This window comes from Amblyomma mixtum, chromosome 6 (genome assembly GCF_055824585.1).
Source record: "Amblyomma mixtum isolate Tamu chromosome 6, ASM5582458v1, whole genome shotgun sequence".
NCBI lineage: Eukaryota > Metazoa > Arthropoda > Arachnida > Ixodida > Ixodidae > Amblyomma > Amblyomma mixtum.
The window spans coordinates 34,309,918-34,328,321 of record NC_143017.1 but is presented as its reverse complement, the minus strand read 5'-3'; the positions used below and the strand labels follow the sequence as shown (position 1 = coordinate 34,328,321).

The 18,404-nt window shown below is 50.9% G+C and overlaps 2 protein-coding genes across 5 annotated transcripts in view; one reads left to right on the top strand and one right to left on the bottom strand.

Moving 5' to 3' along the window:
- LOC149338762 (uncharacterized) overlaps positions 1-1,599 on the bottom strand; it is a 91,992-nt gene extending 90,393 nt beyond the window's left edge. Inside the window, exon 1 of the mRNA XM_089549996.1 lies at positions 1,427-1,599. Coding sequence (XP_089406122.1) covers positions 1,427-1,599 — 173 coding nt within the window. The remainder of the gene's footprint in view (positions 1-1,426) is intronic.
- Positions 1-18,404, top strand: part of LOC149338760 (glutamate-gated chloride channel-like) — a 495,321-nt gene that overhangs the window by 256,268 nt on the left and 220,649 nt on the right. The gene's annotated exons all lie outside the window — the stretch shown is intronic.

Genomic DNA, 18,404 nt, shown 5'->3' with positions numbered 1-18,404 from the left:
TGCTAGGGGCTGTCCTCGTCTTTTGCGGCCGGACCACAATGACACGCTATAGCCCCCCCCCCCCTCTCTCTCTAAAGATGAAGCCATGAGCGAGATGTGAATGGCGGAAAGCTGAGGGCCTTGGCGCAAATCGTACGCGACCGCGACGAGGACTGGCACGGTCGGGAGGGAATGACGAAGACGTCAGTGCACCGCTGAAGGTCGGGGGGAGGGGGGGACGTGGACACGACGAGAATACTGGCGCTGACGTACAGTGCTCATAGCGTTACATACACGGTAAGCGTAATCTGAGACGTCAGCAGGCGTGGGTGGCGCGGGCTCGAAGAATTCGCCAGGGACACGGAGTCACTGCGAAGTGCGGTGCGGAGACCAAGCAGGACGAAGGTTAGGCGCTCAATCCATGGCGAAGGAAAAGCCCAGCGGTGTCGCAGTGTGTCGATGCACTTTGCTTTGCTGACAGCTCAGGCACGTGCGCGACCAGCAGCGAACGTCGACGTTGATGCGAAGCGAGGCCAGACATAACGAGCCATGACAAGTGTTGCGCGGATGCCAGGATGGTCCAAAGAATGAAGGGCATCAAAGACGGTTCGTCGGTATGGTGGAGGAACGTAGGGGCGAGGGCACAAACGAGGTTAACCGCGGAGTCAGGGAGCAAGCGTAGGAAGTACTGCTGTATGCGAGCGCGCACCTCAGAAGTTTGTGGTCAGTGAGGATATGAAAGTGCGTCTGTCGGGAAAATGACGGAAGTGCTTCACGGCTGAATATATTGCTAGCAACTCTCGGCCGAAAGTCTGTAGCGGCGTTCAGGAGGTGCAAGGCGATTGGCTGCCAAACACCAGCGACGAACTGTTGGCAAGGCCGCGCCGACAACAGTGTCCGATGCGTCAACGATGACGGTAGTGGGCGCGTGATATTTAAGATGAACCAGGGGCGTCGTGCCGGCAATGGCTGCTTTGATGCCACTGAATGCGCGGTAAGCGGCATTGGTCCAAGCAGCAGGAGCGGTCGGCTTGCTGTGGCCCGAGAGAAGGTCGTGGAGAAGCTGCAGTATTGCGGAATGAAGCGCCGATAATAGTTGGCGAGGCCAAGAAATTCGCGCAGTTTTCAGCTGGTGGTGGGCCGGGGAAAACTGACTGATGGTGGTGACCCGAGCCGGTAACATGCGAATGCCAAGGGCGTTGACGCGATGGCCGAGAAAGTCCTACTCTGCAACGCCGAACTCGCTTTTTTCGGTCCGTTGACCACAAGACTAAAGCGGCTGAGTCGTGCGAGCACTTGACGCAGGTGGAGCTTATGGGCATCTCTGCCGTAGGGCCGAAGACGAGAATGTCAAGAAAGTCTGGGCCGCATTGCGAAGACCGAACTGCATCCTCAGATATTCAAACATGCCAAAAGCTGTAATAATGGCGGTCTTCGGATATCCTACGGCTCCACGGGAATCTGATGGTTCACAAGGTCGACTTTGCTGAAGATCTTGCAGCCATGTAGGCCCGATGTAAAATCCTGGATGTGGGGAATCGGGTACCGCTCAGGCACTGTGGCCTTGTTGAGAGCCCAGTAATCGCCACACGGGCGCCAGTCGCCGGAATTTTTGGCCATCTTGTGGAGGGGCGACGGTCAAGGACTGGAGGAAAATGATTTATATCTGAAAATGATTTCATCCAACCAACAAAAGCCGAAATGCTTTAAGAGCTCATCGGCCAAAATGCCCTTGACGTACATATGGAATCAAAATCCGCGGGGATAACGAGGATAGATACAATATCCTCACATTTAACACTAGAACCTTGCCTGAAACTATCGAAGCTGTATGAGAGAGAGTCGCCAGTTCATGTAGCGTAGCGATGTAGCCAATACAATTCAATAGAAGGGCCTTGACGCCATTGTATTCTGTACATTCAGGCAGTCCGCGTACGCTGCGCTTTAATCGATGCGGAGCTGTATAAGGGCATTACTGGTATTATCAGCCGCAACTTTTCTGCGTTGGAATGCCGTTCAAGACGCCTTGAAAAGGGCAGAAGGAAAACACTATCGACTACTCTGTCTGCTCTCTGGAGGTGACAACCTCATTCCACGACTAATGTGACTAAATATCGCGCGAAAAAGCTTAAGCCATTCGAGAACTAACTAGCCCTCCAGATGAAGAGAACCTGAGACACTACATACCCGGTTCTCGCTGGTGTTTCAATTTTCAGAATTTTCGTCACGGCTGATTGAGTTGCCTCGGCCGCGAAACTCGAAGGACCACACCATTCTGAGGAATGCGACGCAGCCCTACGTTGCGAAAAGTGCGAAGGAGACCACACTGAGTACTGCAGGGTGTGTTCACCCTGCACAAAAAAATAATCACCAGAAAGACCGAAGAAAATATTTCATTTTGAAGAAGTGAGGAGGCAGGCGATTTGCGGTTGCTAACACATTCTTCTTCACAGCAAAATACAATATCGCTGATGTGTTGCTCAGGGGCGGTGTACCACACAGCACTACGGCCACTGCTGAGGCCACTTTCATTGAGCTTATGACAGGTCCATCCACGCCCCAGGCAATGGCAGCGAAGGATCCTCTGGCATCTCGAAAGAAGGGAGAGCCGATCATGGGTCGGCATCCCGCAGGGCTCACCCCCGTCGGGGGAGTCCGCGGCCCTCCACCTCTGGCGAAGTGATAGATGTTGCTTCCAGTCCACCTGTTTTGCAGCGGAACCCCCTTTCATTCTCTCCCGAAAATACAAACATCTTGGTGCACATATGAATATCATGAGAAATCGTATAACTTCCTCCACATTTTACATTATCTACTAACTATATTGGAGAAGCCAATAGCCTCAGAAACCAAGGAGCACAGGGGATTTTTTTTAATGAATTTATTTTTTTTGTGCTGTTGATCAAGTAAGAATATTACTGAATATGTTGTCACTTAAAGCTAATTGATTAGAAAGCAGAAGAAAAAACAACCACATGCCGCCGGTGGGATCCGAACTATATTGTCATGCGTGGTTCAGTACGTCAGGCACGGTTGGGTACGTCTAAGTAGGAGAGCTTCAAGGCGACGACAGCGGACGTCGGTAGCAGCCCAAAAGTGTAGCATCCTCTTGCCAGACACTTCAGCTTCTTTTTTCTTAGGCGAGCGCGCGCGCATTCCGCGCTGCAGTGTTTCCAGTCTGGTTTCCTTCCGCGACGCGTTCAGAATTCCGCACACTCTCGGCACCGACAGAAACCATTACACACGAACGAGGTGGAATAGTCACGTGGTCATCCAGAATACAAAGCGCGGTCGGGTGGTCTGTGCGTTCTGTGTAGAGAAGCACACGGCCTTTGACTGGAGATCGATGACCGCGGCATTCTCAGTCAAGAAATCTGTTCCGAGAATGACGTGACGGGAACAACGTTGGAGTGTGACGAACGTTGCCAGTTAGTTGGCGCCTTCAACTGTCACTCTTGATGTACAAGTCCCAGTCGGTGTAACCAAGTGACCCCCGGCTGTACGAATCTGTGGGCACACCCGAGGAGTGGTGACCTTTTCCAGGTTGCGGCGAAATGTTCACTGAGAGGATATAGCAATCGGCCCCTGTGTCGATGGGTGCAGTGACGTCAGTTCCGTTGAGGGAAATGCTGAGGTTTGCTGTTGTAGACGTCGTGTGAGAGGTACGGCTCGATGTTCGGTCTCGGCTGACAGTTGTGCACGGCGAGCAGCAGCGGCGTATGTCATTAGCGGTGGGGTGTGGGCGGCTGAAAGTGAGCTGGGGTCGTAAGCGCCGGTTGCACTTCTTCCCGAATAACTTCGGATAGGGTAGAAACTGTTGGCGCAGGCGGCGTAGCGGGGAGCAGCTTCTGGAGCTCCTTGGGAACAACAGCTCGTACGGTTTCGCGAAACAGGTCAGTGGTTGATGTCAGTGGCTGCCGCAGTCATGGCCAAAGGCGGACGCTCGTATTGCCGTAACCGGATATTGAGTGTACTGGAGTTTCTTTTGCTCTGGCATATCCGGATCAGCCCGACGAAATTTTAACTTTGCCGTCTCCGAAATACACCAGTACGCTTTCATTTCGGAGCTGAGTTTGGGACTGAAGGAGCAGATCGGCCTGTTGTCTTCGAAGCATCGTGGTGAAATCGTTCAGGAACTGGTGTTTCAAAACACTCCACGCCATTAGGGATGGCTCCCGGTTCTTGAACCACGTACGACCTGCGCCCTCCAGTGAAAACAACACGTGCTGAAGCTTGGAGTCATTTGTCCATCTGTTGTCGCGCACAAATTCTCCAGCCAGTCTGGTTTTCGCCTGGGGAACCTTGGAAGAGCGGTGGCTCCCGAGACTGCTGCAGCACAACGGAAGGTGAGGTAATCGTCGTCTGCATGCCTATTTCGGGCTGGATGGTCGACAACGATGGCGCTGGACGAACTGCTTGGGTCGAGCTTGGACTCCACAGGCCCAAACTCGGGTTCAAGGCCCTGTAGCCAGCGGCTGTCGTGTAGTGTACAGGCGTCACCTCGATGACAGATTACCCTCGCGGACTTGAATATTTGTGGGCTGGTTGAGTCCGAGGCATGGAAGTTACACCGCACCTCCACCAGATGTCACGTGTGGTTCATCACGCCAGGCATGGTTGGGTACGTCTAAGTAAGTAGAGCTTCAAGGCGATGACAGTGGATGTCGGTAGCAGCCCACAAGCAGAGCATCCGCTTGCCAGATAGTTCGCCTTCTTTTTTGTTAGGCGAGCTCGCGCGCATTCCGTGCTGTCGGGTCTCCAGGAGAACGATGACAACGATTCACCCTAACCATTGCGTGGGGCACTGCAGTAATGCTGGGCCTGCATTTGTGCCATGCTGTCTGGCCCTGTCCACGCAGATTCTGCTGCACCAGCCTGGGGGGGGGGGGGGGGGGCAGCGGGCCGTTTGTATTCAGGCACCGTGTTGTGCACAGAAGAAATTCTAGGCCTGTGTTGGGCCATGCTTTATCTGGTCCTGCCCTCTGTTACGGACGAGGTAGCATGGTCGTGTGCCGGAGAGGGAATGAGGGACGTCTGAGACGAGGCTGCTGGAAAAGACAATTAGAGGACTTTATACAGGATTATTTACAAGTGAGCTGCAGGAACGCTGCATCACGACAGCTCAACACGAGACCATGATGACAAAGAGCTCTTCGGCCGTGCCGCTGCCGCGCTTTTTAAGAGTTCCCTTCCCTAGGGTCCCTAGATGGGGGCCGGGTTTCACTGGCACCAATCACAGACACACACGCACTCACTCCCTCCCGAGAGATCACGCCGTCGTCACGCGCTGGGAGAGGGGAACGATGCCATCCACGTAGCGCAGACGCCGGAATGTCCTTGAGCGGCGTTCGCGCGCATTTCGAACGCGCGTTCACACTCAGTGTACGGGAAACGCTCGCTCAACCGGGCAGACGGACGCGGCTTCCGTGGCAATCCAGGCGCTCACCCAACGCGCGTCTCGGGGTTTGTCGGCGTTTCGCTGCTGCCATGTCGTTGTCTTCCCCACGACGAAGGCGAGACGTAACAGACTGCCCCGCCGGGGGAAGGAGATCCCGATGGACAGGGGACAGCATCCGCTGTCCGGAGGGATGTCGCTTGAGGCTGGTCTCAACCGGAGTCAGTTGTCTCTCGGCGGTTCTGGAGCTCAGCGCACCCCGAAGTCTTCCTTCGCATGTGCAGGTTCCCAAAGGGCACTGCAAAGTGACTCGTGCTCCGCTAGCATTAGAACCACGCCGAAAACCCAACCGCTCAGTCCGCAAGCACGACACAATCCCCACTTAGCAATGCCAGGCTCTTTCCCTCTTACAAACCCAATCCATCCCTGGGAGTAGTTCCGCAGCACTGAGAAAATGCCCAGAAATCGGCACATTACACCACAAAGCGCATCTCAATTTAAAACAAACAAAACCAATCGGTTCAAAATCCTACATCAGGAAGAAAAAGACCAGCAAACCGCAACTATGATGCTGACTCTTGCTCTAGGGACCTCAGTTTAAGCTATCGGCATTACTTTTGAGACTCCCCTTTTTGTGATGTATTCCGATTAGTAATGACCACAACATTATTTCATTCTGCATAGCAGCATACTGCCGTCACCTTGCATATCCCCGCAAAGATTCGCTCAACATCGGAGCCAAAGTCACCTTAATTTCCCAAATTCCAAAAAAATCAAGCGACTCCAGGCGCTTATGCTAGTGGCCTAAATGGCCCGTCTGGCTAGCACTTCGCGTTTTAACGGACGCCGCTACACATGGGCACCACTAGTGCATTTTTCGAAACAATCTTTGTCCAAAAGGAACGCTTCCAATGTAACCAACGCGTCCGAAACCTATTCCTGCTCAAAACTTTTTTTTCACTTTTTTTTCTGCAAAACGCTTTTTCTGCAGGAATGGTTTAAAACAGCAGAGACATCCTCGGAATCCGCTGCTAACGAGCCGCGCCGCGGCTCAAAGGGGTCGCCTATTCTTCAACCGCGCCCTGCGCGGTCGCACACCAACAGTGGCTTTAGCAGCCGACAATTCGCAAAATTCGAAGGGCTTAACTGCGCTTCGACACCTGCGAGCCTCAGACGCCAGGCGACACTGATTTGTTCCGCACCCAGGCCGCGTGTCTCCAACACCTGAGTAGCGTCTGAACATTTGAATGCGAGGGGATGACGGTCGCGTATGAAAGAAACGCCTACGAGAACTCCTTTCTCGATTCAACAGTGTCCTTCGACTGGAACGCGTTCTGCGGCGTTCTTCCATGCGGTAGCTGGGCGTCCTCTGCGGCCCGCTGCGAGTTTTACGCGTCCTGCTACCGTAGCGTCCCCACAATGGGTAAGGTGGCTTTCGCGCTGTCTAAACGCCGAGCTAGTCTGGCCTTAGCGCGGTGCCTGACGCATATGGAGTGCCGTGATGATAGCTTCGGACGATTACGCTGCTGGCCGGCCTTTAACTTTACAATGTCCTCGGCCCGTACTTCGTCCGTTCTCTCGAGGGCATCCCTCGTCTTGGCTCTCCTTGCGCGTGGTCGCCTTCCTAAAACTGCCTTCGCAGAACGGCCATGCGCGCCTCCCTTTCTCGCGGTGCCCTCAACCTCCGCATCTTCTCTCTGACGCAGCACCGAGCCGTATTTCACCCTTAAGTTCGAATTATCGGCTCGTGCTTTCGGTGAGTCACCGCAGGTCGCAGTAGCTAGCTCTCCCGACAGCACTTTACCTCCTGCTGAGCATAACTTGCTCTCCTGAGGCTTGCTATTCGATCCTAATACGCTAACGCTCTTGCCCGGAACTTGAACTATGAGACGCTGTTCGGCTAACGCAGCGTTATTGTCCTGGGTACTACCTTCTCGATCGCAGCAATCAGCCTCCTTCCCGGAAAGTGCATGCTTCTCTGGGCTAAAAACCAACGCATTGCCCCTTTCCTTATTTTTATCAGTGCCTACATTATCGCCCGAGCCCTTATGGCTGGCGGATCTGCACTCTTCCTGGTTAGCCTTAGTGCCTACATTATCGCCCGAGCCCTCATGGCTGGCGGATCTGCACTCTTCGCTAGCTTTTCGACCGAACTCATCGGTCCTCGCTGCCGAAGTGGCCTTTCTTTCCTGGACCAAACCTGTCCTATGCCGCCACTTCTGAACAGCACTCGTGTCATCCGGCGACTGAGCAGAGCTTCTAACTCTGTCCCTGACACTATTGCGGTGTAACTTACCACCGTCAATGTGGCCTTCCAAATCTGCCTCCGCGGGAATACGAAAGTATCGGAGGAGCGCACTTTTAGTTATTGCATAGTTGTGGGCATCCTCGTCAGACAACCTCGCCCAGACATTACAAGGTTCATATGGGAGAAATCCCATCAACACAGTTGGCCAATAACTCTGGTCAAGCTGCTCCTCCATGCAAATTCTCTCAAAATTTTCTAGAAAAGTTCCGAAATTTTCGCCTTTTCTCAAAAAACTTAAGCGAGATCGCGTTCTAATACTTCTGATCGTGTTAAGTTCACGCGTGAGTTCCTGCATCTCTCTTTCGTATTCCTGTTCCCGCAGCTTTCTTTCGCGTTCCATCTCTATGTCGAGACGCTTCATTTCCGAAGCGTATTGACGCTCGCGTTCCTCTTTCTCTTTTTTTTCTTTACGTTCGCGTTCCTCTTTCTCTTGTTTTTCTTTACGTTGAAGTTCCTCTTGTTCTCTTTCGAGTTCCTCCTCCGTTTTCTTTGCCAATTCCCTCTCCTCAATGGTCTCAAGGCATTCCGCAAGCTCGTCATCTTCAGCCTCTAACGCAAGAATAGCCTTCAGCAGTTCTGGGTTTCTGAGTTTGTCTGATACCTCCAGACCCAACTCTTTCGCAAGCTCCGCCGCCGCGGTGGCTCAGTGGCTATGGTGCTCGGCTGCTGACCCAAAAGACGCGGGTTCGATCCCGGCCGCGGTGGCTAGAATTTCTTTGGAGGAGAAATTCTAGAGGCCCGTGTACTGTGCGATGTCAGTGCACGTTAAAGAACCCCAGGTGGTCGAAATTTCCGGAGCCCTCCACTACGGCGTCTCTCATAGCCTTAGTCGCTTTGGGACGTTAAACCCCATAAACCAAAACCAAACCATCTTTCGCAAGCTCCAGTAACTTTGGTTTGCGCAGCGTCTTCAAATCCATGGCTGCTCCGAGTGCTGCTTCTCTACTGCCTGCTATTGTCTTGCTGCAACTAACCCAGCAGCAACGACAACCCAATTACCAGCTCTGTTCCTGACACTAACAAAAGCCTGGCAAAACTCAGCAGAAGAAACTGCCGCACTCACCAAACCTCGCAGCCAAGAATCCAGCGCAGTCGGTCCGCTGCAGGCAACCAGTCGTCACAAAGGGCTGTTGCACTGCCCCCGACTCGCCGTTCTGCTGCTCAGCGTCCCGTTGTCCGCAACTCTCCGCCGGCGTCCGATGTTTCGCGTCCCACCGCTGCCAACCAGTTTGTTAAGGACGAGGTAGCAGCATCCCACCGCTGCCACCAGTTTGTTACGGACGAGGTAGCATAGTCGTGTGCGGGAGAGAGAATTGAGGGAGGTCTGAGACGAGGCTGCTGGAAAAGACAATTAGAGGACTTTATACAGGATTATTTACAAGTGAGCTGCAGGAACGCTGCATCACGACAGCTCAACACGAGACCATGATGACAAAGAGCTCTTCGGCCGTGCCGCTGCCGCGCTTTTTAAGAGTTCCCTTCCCTAGGGTCCCTAGATGGGGGCCGGGTTTCACTGGCACCAATCACAGACACACACGCACTCACTCCCTCCCGAGAGATCACGCCGTCGTCACGCGCTGGGAGAGGGGAACGATGCCATCCACGTAGCGCAGACGCCGGAATGTCCTTGAGCGGCGTTCGCGCGCATTTCGAACGCGCGTTCACACTCGGTGTACGGGAAACGCTCGCTCAACCGGGCAGACGGACGCGGCTTCCGTGGCAATCCAGGCGCTCACCCAACGCGCGTCTCGGGGTTTGTCGGCGTTTCGCTGCTGCCATGTCGTTGTCTTCCCCACGACGAAGGCGAGACGTAACACCTCGCAGATCTTGCTGCACCACCAGCCTGGTGGGTGGGGGTGGCACCGGGCCATTTGGATTTAGCCGCCGTGTGGAGCACGACAGAAATGCTGGGCCTGTGTTGGGCCAAGCTCCCTCTGGTCCTGCTCACGCAGATTCTGCTGCACAAGCCTGGTGGGGTGGGGGGGGGGCAGCGGGCCGTTGGAATTAGACACCGTGTGGGGCACAGCAGAAATGCTGGGCCTGTGTTGCCATGCGTGCTCTTTCCCGTCCTGCCCACGCAGATTATGCTGCACCAGCCTGGTGGGTGCGAGTGGCAGCGGTCCGTTTTGATTTAGCCACCATGTGGGACAAGCAGAAATGCTGGGCCTGTGTTGGGCCATGCTCTCTCTGGCTACAGCAGCCTGGTGGGTGGGGGTGGCAGCGGGCCGTTTCGATTTAGCCACCGTGTGGGGCACGGCAGAAATCCTGGGCCTGTGTTGGGCCATGTTCCCTTTGGCCCTGCCCACGCAGATGCGACTGCACCAGCCTGTTGGGGGGGGGGGCAGCTGGCCGTTTGGATTTAGCCTCTAGGTGCGAAATAATCGTATATTTTACTGCTCCCAAACTTATTTGGGTGTGTGGAATGGCTGAGTGTGTAAAAGGACTCTAGGCTTGATGGGTGTTGCCAGAATCTGCTCAATGCAAGAGGCTTCATGAAACAGTTTTACTAACTGCCCGATATCAACATTTAGAACGTTTTGCTCAAATAGGTGCGAGAAAACTTCTGGCGGGAGGCATTGGAGCCAGGAGAAGAGACTTAGGTCAGCATCAGCATTTTTAGAAGTTCTGCGAAGTGGAACTCGTCATCCCGAGTGCTGCTCGGAGGAAGAGTTGGCTTCTTTAGCACAAGTTAACAGAAGTTACATATTGTTCTAGCACAAGTTAAATATTGTTACGGCTATAATCTCACAGCCGGGGTGTTGTATGTAGCTGGTTCAACAGGCCAGCGGCGAGAGATTGAATCGGCGAGCGGGAATCAGCGTCCAACGGGGCACAAGACTCTCAACTTCCTCTTCTTTCGTTCTCCGCGTTGCCGTTTCTGCGTTTCTCCAAGCCCGTAACACTTCCCCCGTCGCAGGCGAAGCCCGCTGGGCGAGTCAGGCAACGGCACGTGGATGACAAAATTTCAGCCGCGCGACATGGGTGAGTTCTGTGCGGTCTGAACATCGGCCGCTTGCGGTGACGCGCGCAATCCTATAAGTGAGGTCAGTGAGTCGCTCCAAGATGACATAGGGACCGGTATAGTTCGCGAGCAGTTTGTGGCTTAAGCCACGCTTCCTGAGTGGGCGCCAAACCCAGACCAACTCGCCAGGGAGCGGGCTTTGGAGCGGTCTTGTGAGGCGAGAGTTCTCAGGCGAGCTAGTTGGCGGGCTTCCTCAGCGTTGCAGCGGATCTCAGCGATGCCAGGCTCATCGTCGGTGGAGAACGGAAGTATAGTATCCAGGGTGTGTCGTGGAGAGCCCGCGGTCATAGAGGAGGAAGAACGGACTGTAATCCGTAGTTTCGTGTTGAGCGGTGTTGTATGCGTATGTGATAAAAGGTAGGATGGAGTCCCAGTCTGATGATAGGGGTAGAATGTCTGAACTGCACTCACTGTGCACAATCGAAGGAGTTCTTCAACAATATCGGCGGTGAACTGGCGGCCACGGTCGCTGATTACGACTCGCGGGGGTCCATGGCGCAGGATCACAGAATGCAGCAGAAAGACAGAGACGTTAAATGCAGTAGCCGAGGGGAGAGCAGCTGTCTCACAGTAACGAGTGTGGTAATCTGTACAGACGACAATCCAACGGTTGCAGCCATGGGACTTGGGAAAAGGTCCCAAGAGGTCTATCCCAACCTTCTCAAAAGGAGATCTGGGAGCCGTCACTGGGTGAAGAAGACCAGGAGGAGGACCGGTGGAACGTTTGTGACTCGCACAGTGTGCACAATTTGCCACGTACTTCTCAGTCGTATCGCGCATACGTGGCCAGTAAAAGCGCTCTTGCACGCGGTGGAGTGTCCTCGCAGAACCCAGGTGTCCCTAAGTGGGATCGTCATGCATGACACGCAAACATAGGAACGTAGGCTGCCAGGCACCACCAGAAGGAAACGGAGGCTAGTAGCGGAGTAGACCTTCTTGTAGAGAAGACCATCGCGTACACAGAATGCACAGGTGGTTGTAGGGGCCTGCGCAACGGTAAAGAATGACGTGAGATGCTGGTCCTTCCGTTGCTTCTCGTGGAATGCACAGGCATCGGGGAATTTAGGTTCTACGGAAGCGATGTAGTGGTCAAAGTCGTCGGCGTCACATTCCGTGGTTGCAAGCGGCAACCGAAAGAGACAGTCCGCGTCAGCGTGACGGCGTCCACTCTTGTACGACACGGTATAATCAAACTCTTGCAAACGGATTGCCCAGCGTGCAAGACGGCGTGATGGGTCACGGAGGTTGATCTGCCAACAGAGGGAATGGTGGTCGGTAACCACTGTGGAAGGTCAGACGCCATGGTCAGACGCCTAGATTCTGTGCGCAGCTTGGCGCGCTCAGATTTTTTATGTAGAAGCAAATATGCTGCAACTCTTTGGCTGCGGTCTCCAATTTCTTCAGCACAGATGAGATGCTGGATAAGCGTTGCAAGCCTGCCATGGTCAGACGCCTAGATTCTGTGCGCAGCTTGGCGCGGTCAGATTTTTTCTGTAGAAGCAAATATGCTGCAACTCTTTGGCTGCGGTCTCCAATTTCTTCAACACAGATGAGATGCTGGATAAGCGTTGCAAGCGTGCCATGGTCAGACGCCTAGATTCTGTGCGCAGCTTGGCGCGCTCAGATTTTTTCTGTAGAAGCAAATATGCTGCAACTCTTTGGCTGCGGTCTCCAATTTCTTCAGCACAGATGAGATGCTGGATAAGCGTTGCAAGCCTGCCATGGTCAGACGCCTAGATTCTGTGCGCAGCTTGGCGCGCTCAGATTTTTTCTGTAGAAGCAAATATGCTGCTACTCTTTGGCTGCGGTCTCCAATTTCTTCAGCACAGATGAGATGCTGGATAAGCGATGCAAGCCTGCCATGGTCAGACGCCTAGATTCTGTGCGCAGCTTGGCGCGCTCAGATTTTTTCTGTAGAAGCACCATGCTGAAACTCATTGGCTGCGCTCTCCAATTTCTTCAGTACAGCTGAAATGCTGGATAAGTTTTGCAAGCCTGCCATGGTCAGACGCCTAGATTCTGTGGGCAGCTTGGCGCGCTCAGATTTTTTCTGTAGAAGCACCATGCTGAAACTCATTGGCTGCGCTCTCCAATTTCTTCAGTACAGCTGAAATTCTGGATAAGCTTTGCAAGCCTGCCATGGTCAGACGCCTAGATTCTGTGGGCAGCTTGGCGAGCTCAGATTTTTTCTGTAGAAGCACCATGCTGAAACTCATTGGCTGCGCTCTCCAATTTCTTCAGTACAGCTGAAATGCTGGATAAGCTTTGCAAGCCTGCCATGGTCAGACGCCTAGATTCTGTGGGCAGCTTGGCGCGCTCAGATTTTTTCTGTAGAAGCACGTAGGATAGGATAACTTTATTTAGCTCTATGGAGCATTTATGCGGTATGCTGCAACCCTTTGGTTGCGTTCTCCAAAGCTGAAATGCTGGATAAGCGTTGCAAGCCTGCCATGGTGTGAGGATGTGTGAGATTTGCAGGTTGTATTTAACACAAACACTAAAGGTATAAGCAATAAACGAGGCGGCTTTTATAGGAAAGGAAACCAATTTCATCAGTATGGGCGTGAAAAGAGGAGAGAGACAAGGGAGCAATACAACAACACACGGAAAAAAACACACTGGGGAACAGAACAAAATCCTCGCGAAAAATACAGGAAAAAGAAAGTCAAAAGGAAAGGCACACTTCTTGTCTCTCATACGAGCATCGAGCGGGGAGGACTGGCTGGGTGTCGGGCAGTCAGGCAGTCTCTGGGCGTTCCAGTGTCGATGCACTATTTCCGGCGTTTCCCCGTTGGCCTTCAGCGCTACCGCAGCGTCAGCGTCTGTGGGCTTCCAGCACGGTTCCCAGGTCTGGTATCCCGGAAAGGCCACGTAGGCGCAAGAGGCGGCCTGTGTGGAGCAGTTGACGGATGGGCGGAGAAGAGTGGCGCCTGGGCCTTTCTTTCTCTTCCTCTTTATTTGCTCCTTTCTGTTACAGAAAGCCGGAGCGAAAGCTAAAGGCTGCAGTGCCTGACAAAGGCTTTCGCTCCGGATGACGTTCAGCGAGCAGGTAAAGAGCACACAATCTTTGGTCACATAGATTTGCGCCATGCATGAACACATAAATACTTACAAAATAGACTAACATAGAATTGCTGATTGCTTTGCAATAACAGAACATCTAGCTATAATATATTGAAAGCAAGACATGTTGTTATAAGAAACATTACTAAAGAAAATCGGTAATACTAAAACAGACATACATTTCAGGTACAACAAAACAAAAGAAACAGCACAAAATTACACAAATACAAAGTCATGCTTGAGCAATAATAGGGTTTTTAGAAAATGTTTGGACATTGGTTTCGTAAAATTGACTAATTCATCAACACGATTCAACAACAAAGGTATCTGGAAGTCTGTGTGTTGCCGGCCATAGTTTGTTCTTGTAATAGGTGTCCTTCTGTGTACTTTGCGGAGAGAATACTGTGAACATGGTTGAGGATTTATTGTAGTGTAGAGCTTGTTGTTCTTTATGTACTGTAAGAGCTTGAAGTAATGAACTTGGTTTGCTTTGATTAATAAATGCTTTATAAAGAGCGGACTTGTGGGAAGAAGTTGAGGCTTGCCATAAAAATTTTCAAATATTCTCAGAGTTTTCTTCTGCAATAAAATTAATTTGTTATAATTTTGACCTGTTGTTGTTCCCCAGACCAATTCACAGTATGAGAGACGGAAGTAGAACAGAGAGTAATACAGCATTTTTTTTAGCCAAAGCGGAACAAGGTTTTTAACCTTATACAAACAGCCAACTGCTTGACTTAGTTCCCTTGCTAGATGGCTGACATGTGTTTTCCAGGATAAGCCACTTTCAAACCATACTCTCAAAAATTTTTGCGTCGTTACCTGATCTAATGAGTTATCGCGGAAACGTATGATGATTTTACTACATACCGGCTTATTAATTGGTGAAAAGATGACATATTTAGTTTTTTTGGCATTTAACCGTAGCTTATTAGTATCTAGCCAGAGGGACAATAAGTTTAGGTAGTTATTCACTGCATCCTGAAGTGAAGTGAGCGATTTGCCAGAGAAAAATATATTTGTATCATCTGCGAACATGATTAATTTTGGCGAATTTGGTATACTGCATATGTCATTGATGTACATATTGAACAGTATCGGTCCAAGGATTGATCCTTGTGGCACGCCATAGAGCACTTGCATTGCCGACGAAGATGCATTTCATTGTAACATATTGGGATCGATTACTTTGCAACACCTCGTATTCCGCAGTCGTACAGCTTGGTTAATAATATCTCATGGTCCACCGAATCAAAGGCTTTTTGAAGATCCAGAAATATACCAATTGTATACAGTCTATGTTCTATATTATGTATTATTTCATTTTTTATGTTCAATAATGCCTGTTCAGTTGACTTCTTTTTTTGGAATCCGTATTGCGCCTCATTGATTATGTTATGCTTGCTTATAAAGCCTTCTAGTCTAACGTTTATGACACCTTCAAAGACTTTTGAGAATACGGGGAGCACTGATATGGGGCGGAAATTATTGGCTGAATAATCACTGGCACATTTATGAACTGGGCAGACTCTTGCTATTTTGAGTTGATCTGGAAATATCCCAGTCTGAAACATGCTGTTAATAACATGGGTTAGGACGCCAGAGATGAGATTGGAAATATATTTAATAGGAATTGGCTTAATACCATCGAAGCCAGCTGCTGTGTTATTATTAAGATTTCCTATCAGTTTCTCAACTTCTAGCGGTGTGGTTGGTGGCATTGCTAATGAGTTCAGTATCGCTGGCTTAGGAATAACTAGGCCTGGTCCAGGGGGGCAAGTTGGCGTGTACTTTCCACTGTGTATGAAATGGTTATTGAGAGCATCGGCAGCTATGCAGTCACTAAGGTTTCCTTGTGACGAGGAAACATGGGTGATCCCGGTATGAGCACTGCAGTGTGTAAGGTTCCTCACCTCTTGCCAAATTTTCCTAGGGTTGTTAGAAACACGTGTGAATAACTTTTCATAGTAGTCTAACTTTGCGCGCTTGATATTTATTAAGTCGGTTGCGATATTTCTTGAATTCTATGAGTTTACTCACCTCGCGTGTTTTTATAAACGAATGGTATAATCTATGTTTGTGTTTGATCTGATCTAGGAGCGCTGGATCTTATCCATGGTTTCCTTATTTTCTTTTTGTACTGCATGTCTCTTGCGGTTAAGGGAAATGCTGCACTATAGCACTGTTTTAATTTTTTAGCGAAAAGACTGTACGCAATGTTCGGATTCGATACATTGATAACAAATTCCCAATTGGTGTCCTCTATCAGACGACGAAACTTTTTTAGTGAATCGCTAGATATGGTACGATAAGAAGTGACAAGTGTATTAATTTTAGCTTTGTGTACCGATGATATTGAACAAAAAATTGGGAGATGGTCACTCATCTCAAGTGAAAATACACCTGATGAACCAAGTTGCTCATCCACGTTTGTGATGCAGACATCTAACAATGTGGCACTGTGCTCGGTAATACGCGTGGCTAAGGAGATAAGATTCACACATGCGTAGGAATTAATGATATTATTGCCAAGTGTTCTAGCGTTCATGTCGTCCGAAAAGAAATTTTTTTGTTTCCGCGTGGTGGCCGGTACATCACTGCAACGATGACCGATTTCAACCTAATGGTCAAACACTCGACGTTTTGGTCGATAAAGGAAAATTCAGGAATCACTTCACGATATGAAGGCTTAAGGACGTAAATAGCGACGCCCCCACCACGACCCAAAGTTCGGGCGAGGCCATGATAGACATAGTTATTAAGTTGCGGCGGGCAATCAGTTTCTGTTAACCAGGTTTCTGAGATAAGCACAACGTCAAACTGGACTGCAACGTTTTCAAGTAGATCAAGTAATTTACAGTGTTTGTTTCTCATACTGCGCATATTCAGGTGTAGCATTGAAAAGCGCCCAATTAAGGTTTGCAAATGCATCATTAAAAGAAGCATAGTCATAGTATTTGCACTTCCTATCACTATATGTGGTCATGGTTACCTGTCCATCCTTTTCCATTTTCTTAAGTTTTTTTTTGCCAGTTTTAACCAGCAGGACTGATTTAAGTGGTCATGCTAACTAGGTCGTCCGAAGAAGAAATGAGCAGGACTGGAGACGTCTCATTCTGTCTGGCAAATATTTTTCCTCCTTTCGTCCATACAAATTTCCACTTAACCTCTTTCTTCTTCTTGATGGCGACGCCAAGAAGCTGTTTGCCGAGCCTAGTTAGGTGTTCGTTAACGAACACAGGCTGAGAGTCGTCAAAGCCAAGCATTTTGGTGTGCAACCTAATCTTTTTTGCCTTGGCGAGCAAGGCGTTCTTTTTGCTTCTCTGGACAAAACGAACAGTTATGTTGGACTCATCGTGCTTCGCAGTTGGGACTCTGTGGCATATGTCAATGTCACGCTCGTCAACGTCTTCTCCTGCAAGGCGCCCGATTGCCTTTATGATTGCAACTGGCTCACCTTCAAGAGGGACTCCTTTCACTTCGATATTATTGGAACGCTGGTATTGTTCCAGCTCTTCAAGCCTTCGAGTGAGCTTAGCATTTTGGCTCCTGAGGTCCCTGTTTTGTTGAACGATACCGCTAATTTCTTCTCTCAGAGTTTTCAACTCACTCAGCTCTTGCCTTACTTCTTTGAGCTCCTCCAGTGCTAGTCTAATGGCTCTGAGCTCTTCTTTCAGTTCACTGCAAGAACATGAAGTCTGTGAGGAGTCCTCATTATCAGCAGCTCTCGTGTTACTTCGCGTACCCTTTGTCATTCTGAGTGTGGATCAAAGCACAGGCATATACACACACACAAGAGTATTCATTCGGCACACACAAGAGCAGTCGTTCGGCAGCAGTGCACGCGTTGGCCGTATGTCTTAAGTTAGTAAGTATGTAACTATGCTCACCTGTAAGAGCAGATTTCTTTAGATGCGTGCCCTATGTGCACTGCCGCCAAACTGCTGGCTCCGCTCATCCGATCGCAGCTTATGAAGCCTGCTGTTGACGCCCCCTTGCGCAGAACAGCTGCGCAGTCTTGTCCGGGAAAATGCTGATGCAGTCGGTGGTGGTCGGTAGACAGCAGACTTGCACGTGGCGGCCGTAGGTACCGTGGTCCGTGAAACAGAGTTGTCCTGTAAGAGCAGATTTCTTTAGATGCGTGCCCTATGTGCACTGCCGCCGAACTGCTCTGTCCAGGAAGGCAGCCGGGCGGTGGAACCAAGCTCAGGCGGTCGAGCCTGGCTGCTTCGCAACGGGCGAGGGAGGCAGAAAGGGGAAGGTGAGGACAGGGGCAGCGGACATGAAAAATAATCCAAGATACGTCCACGGGATGGCCGGGAACAAGTCTTGGGGGCAAGTGGTAGGGCTGACAGCGCGCTCGATGATGGCCTGAAGATACACCAGCGTCCAGATTTGCTAGCGTGTTTAGTGCGTCGCTCCAGCGGGTGTGATGTGCCGCCTGTTGCAACAGCAGCGGTAGTAGCGGAGGCGATGGCGCAGGCGCTCGAGGCGGCGAAGAAACGGCAAGGAAAGTATAGGCGGAGCGAGCAACGGACGGCTTCCATCTGATTGGAAAGCCGTGGCCACTTTGGTGCTGGCAGCGGTGGATGGAGGAGTAGGGCGCAAATCCGGCACGTGAGCGTCGGAAGGAACGG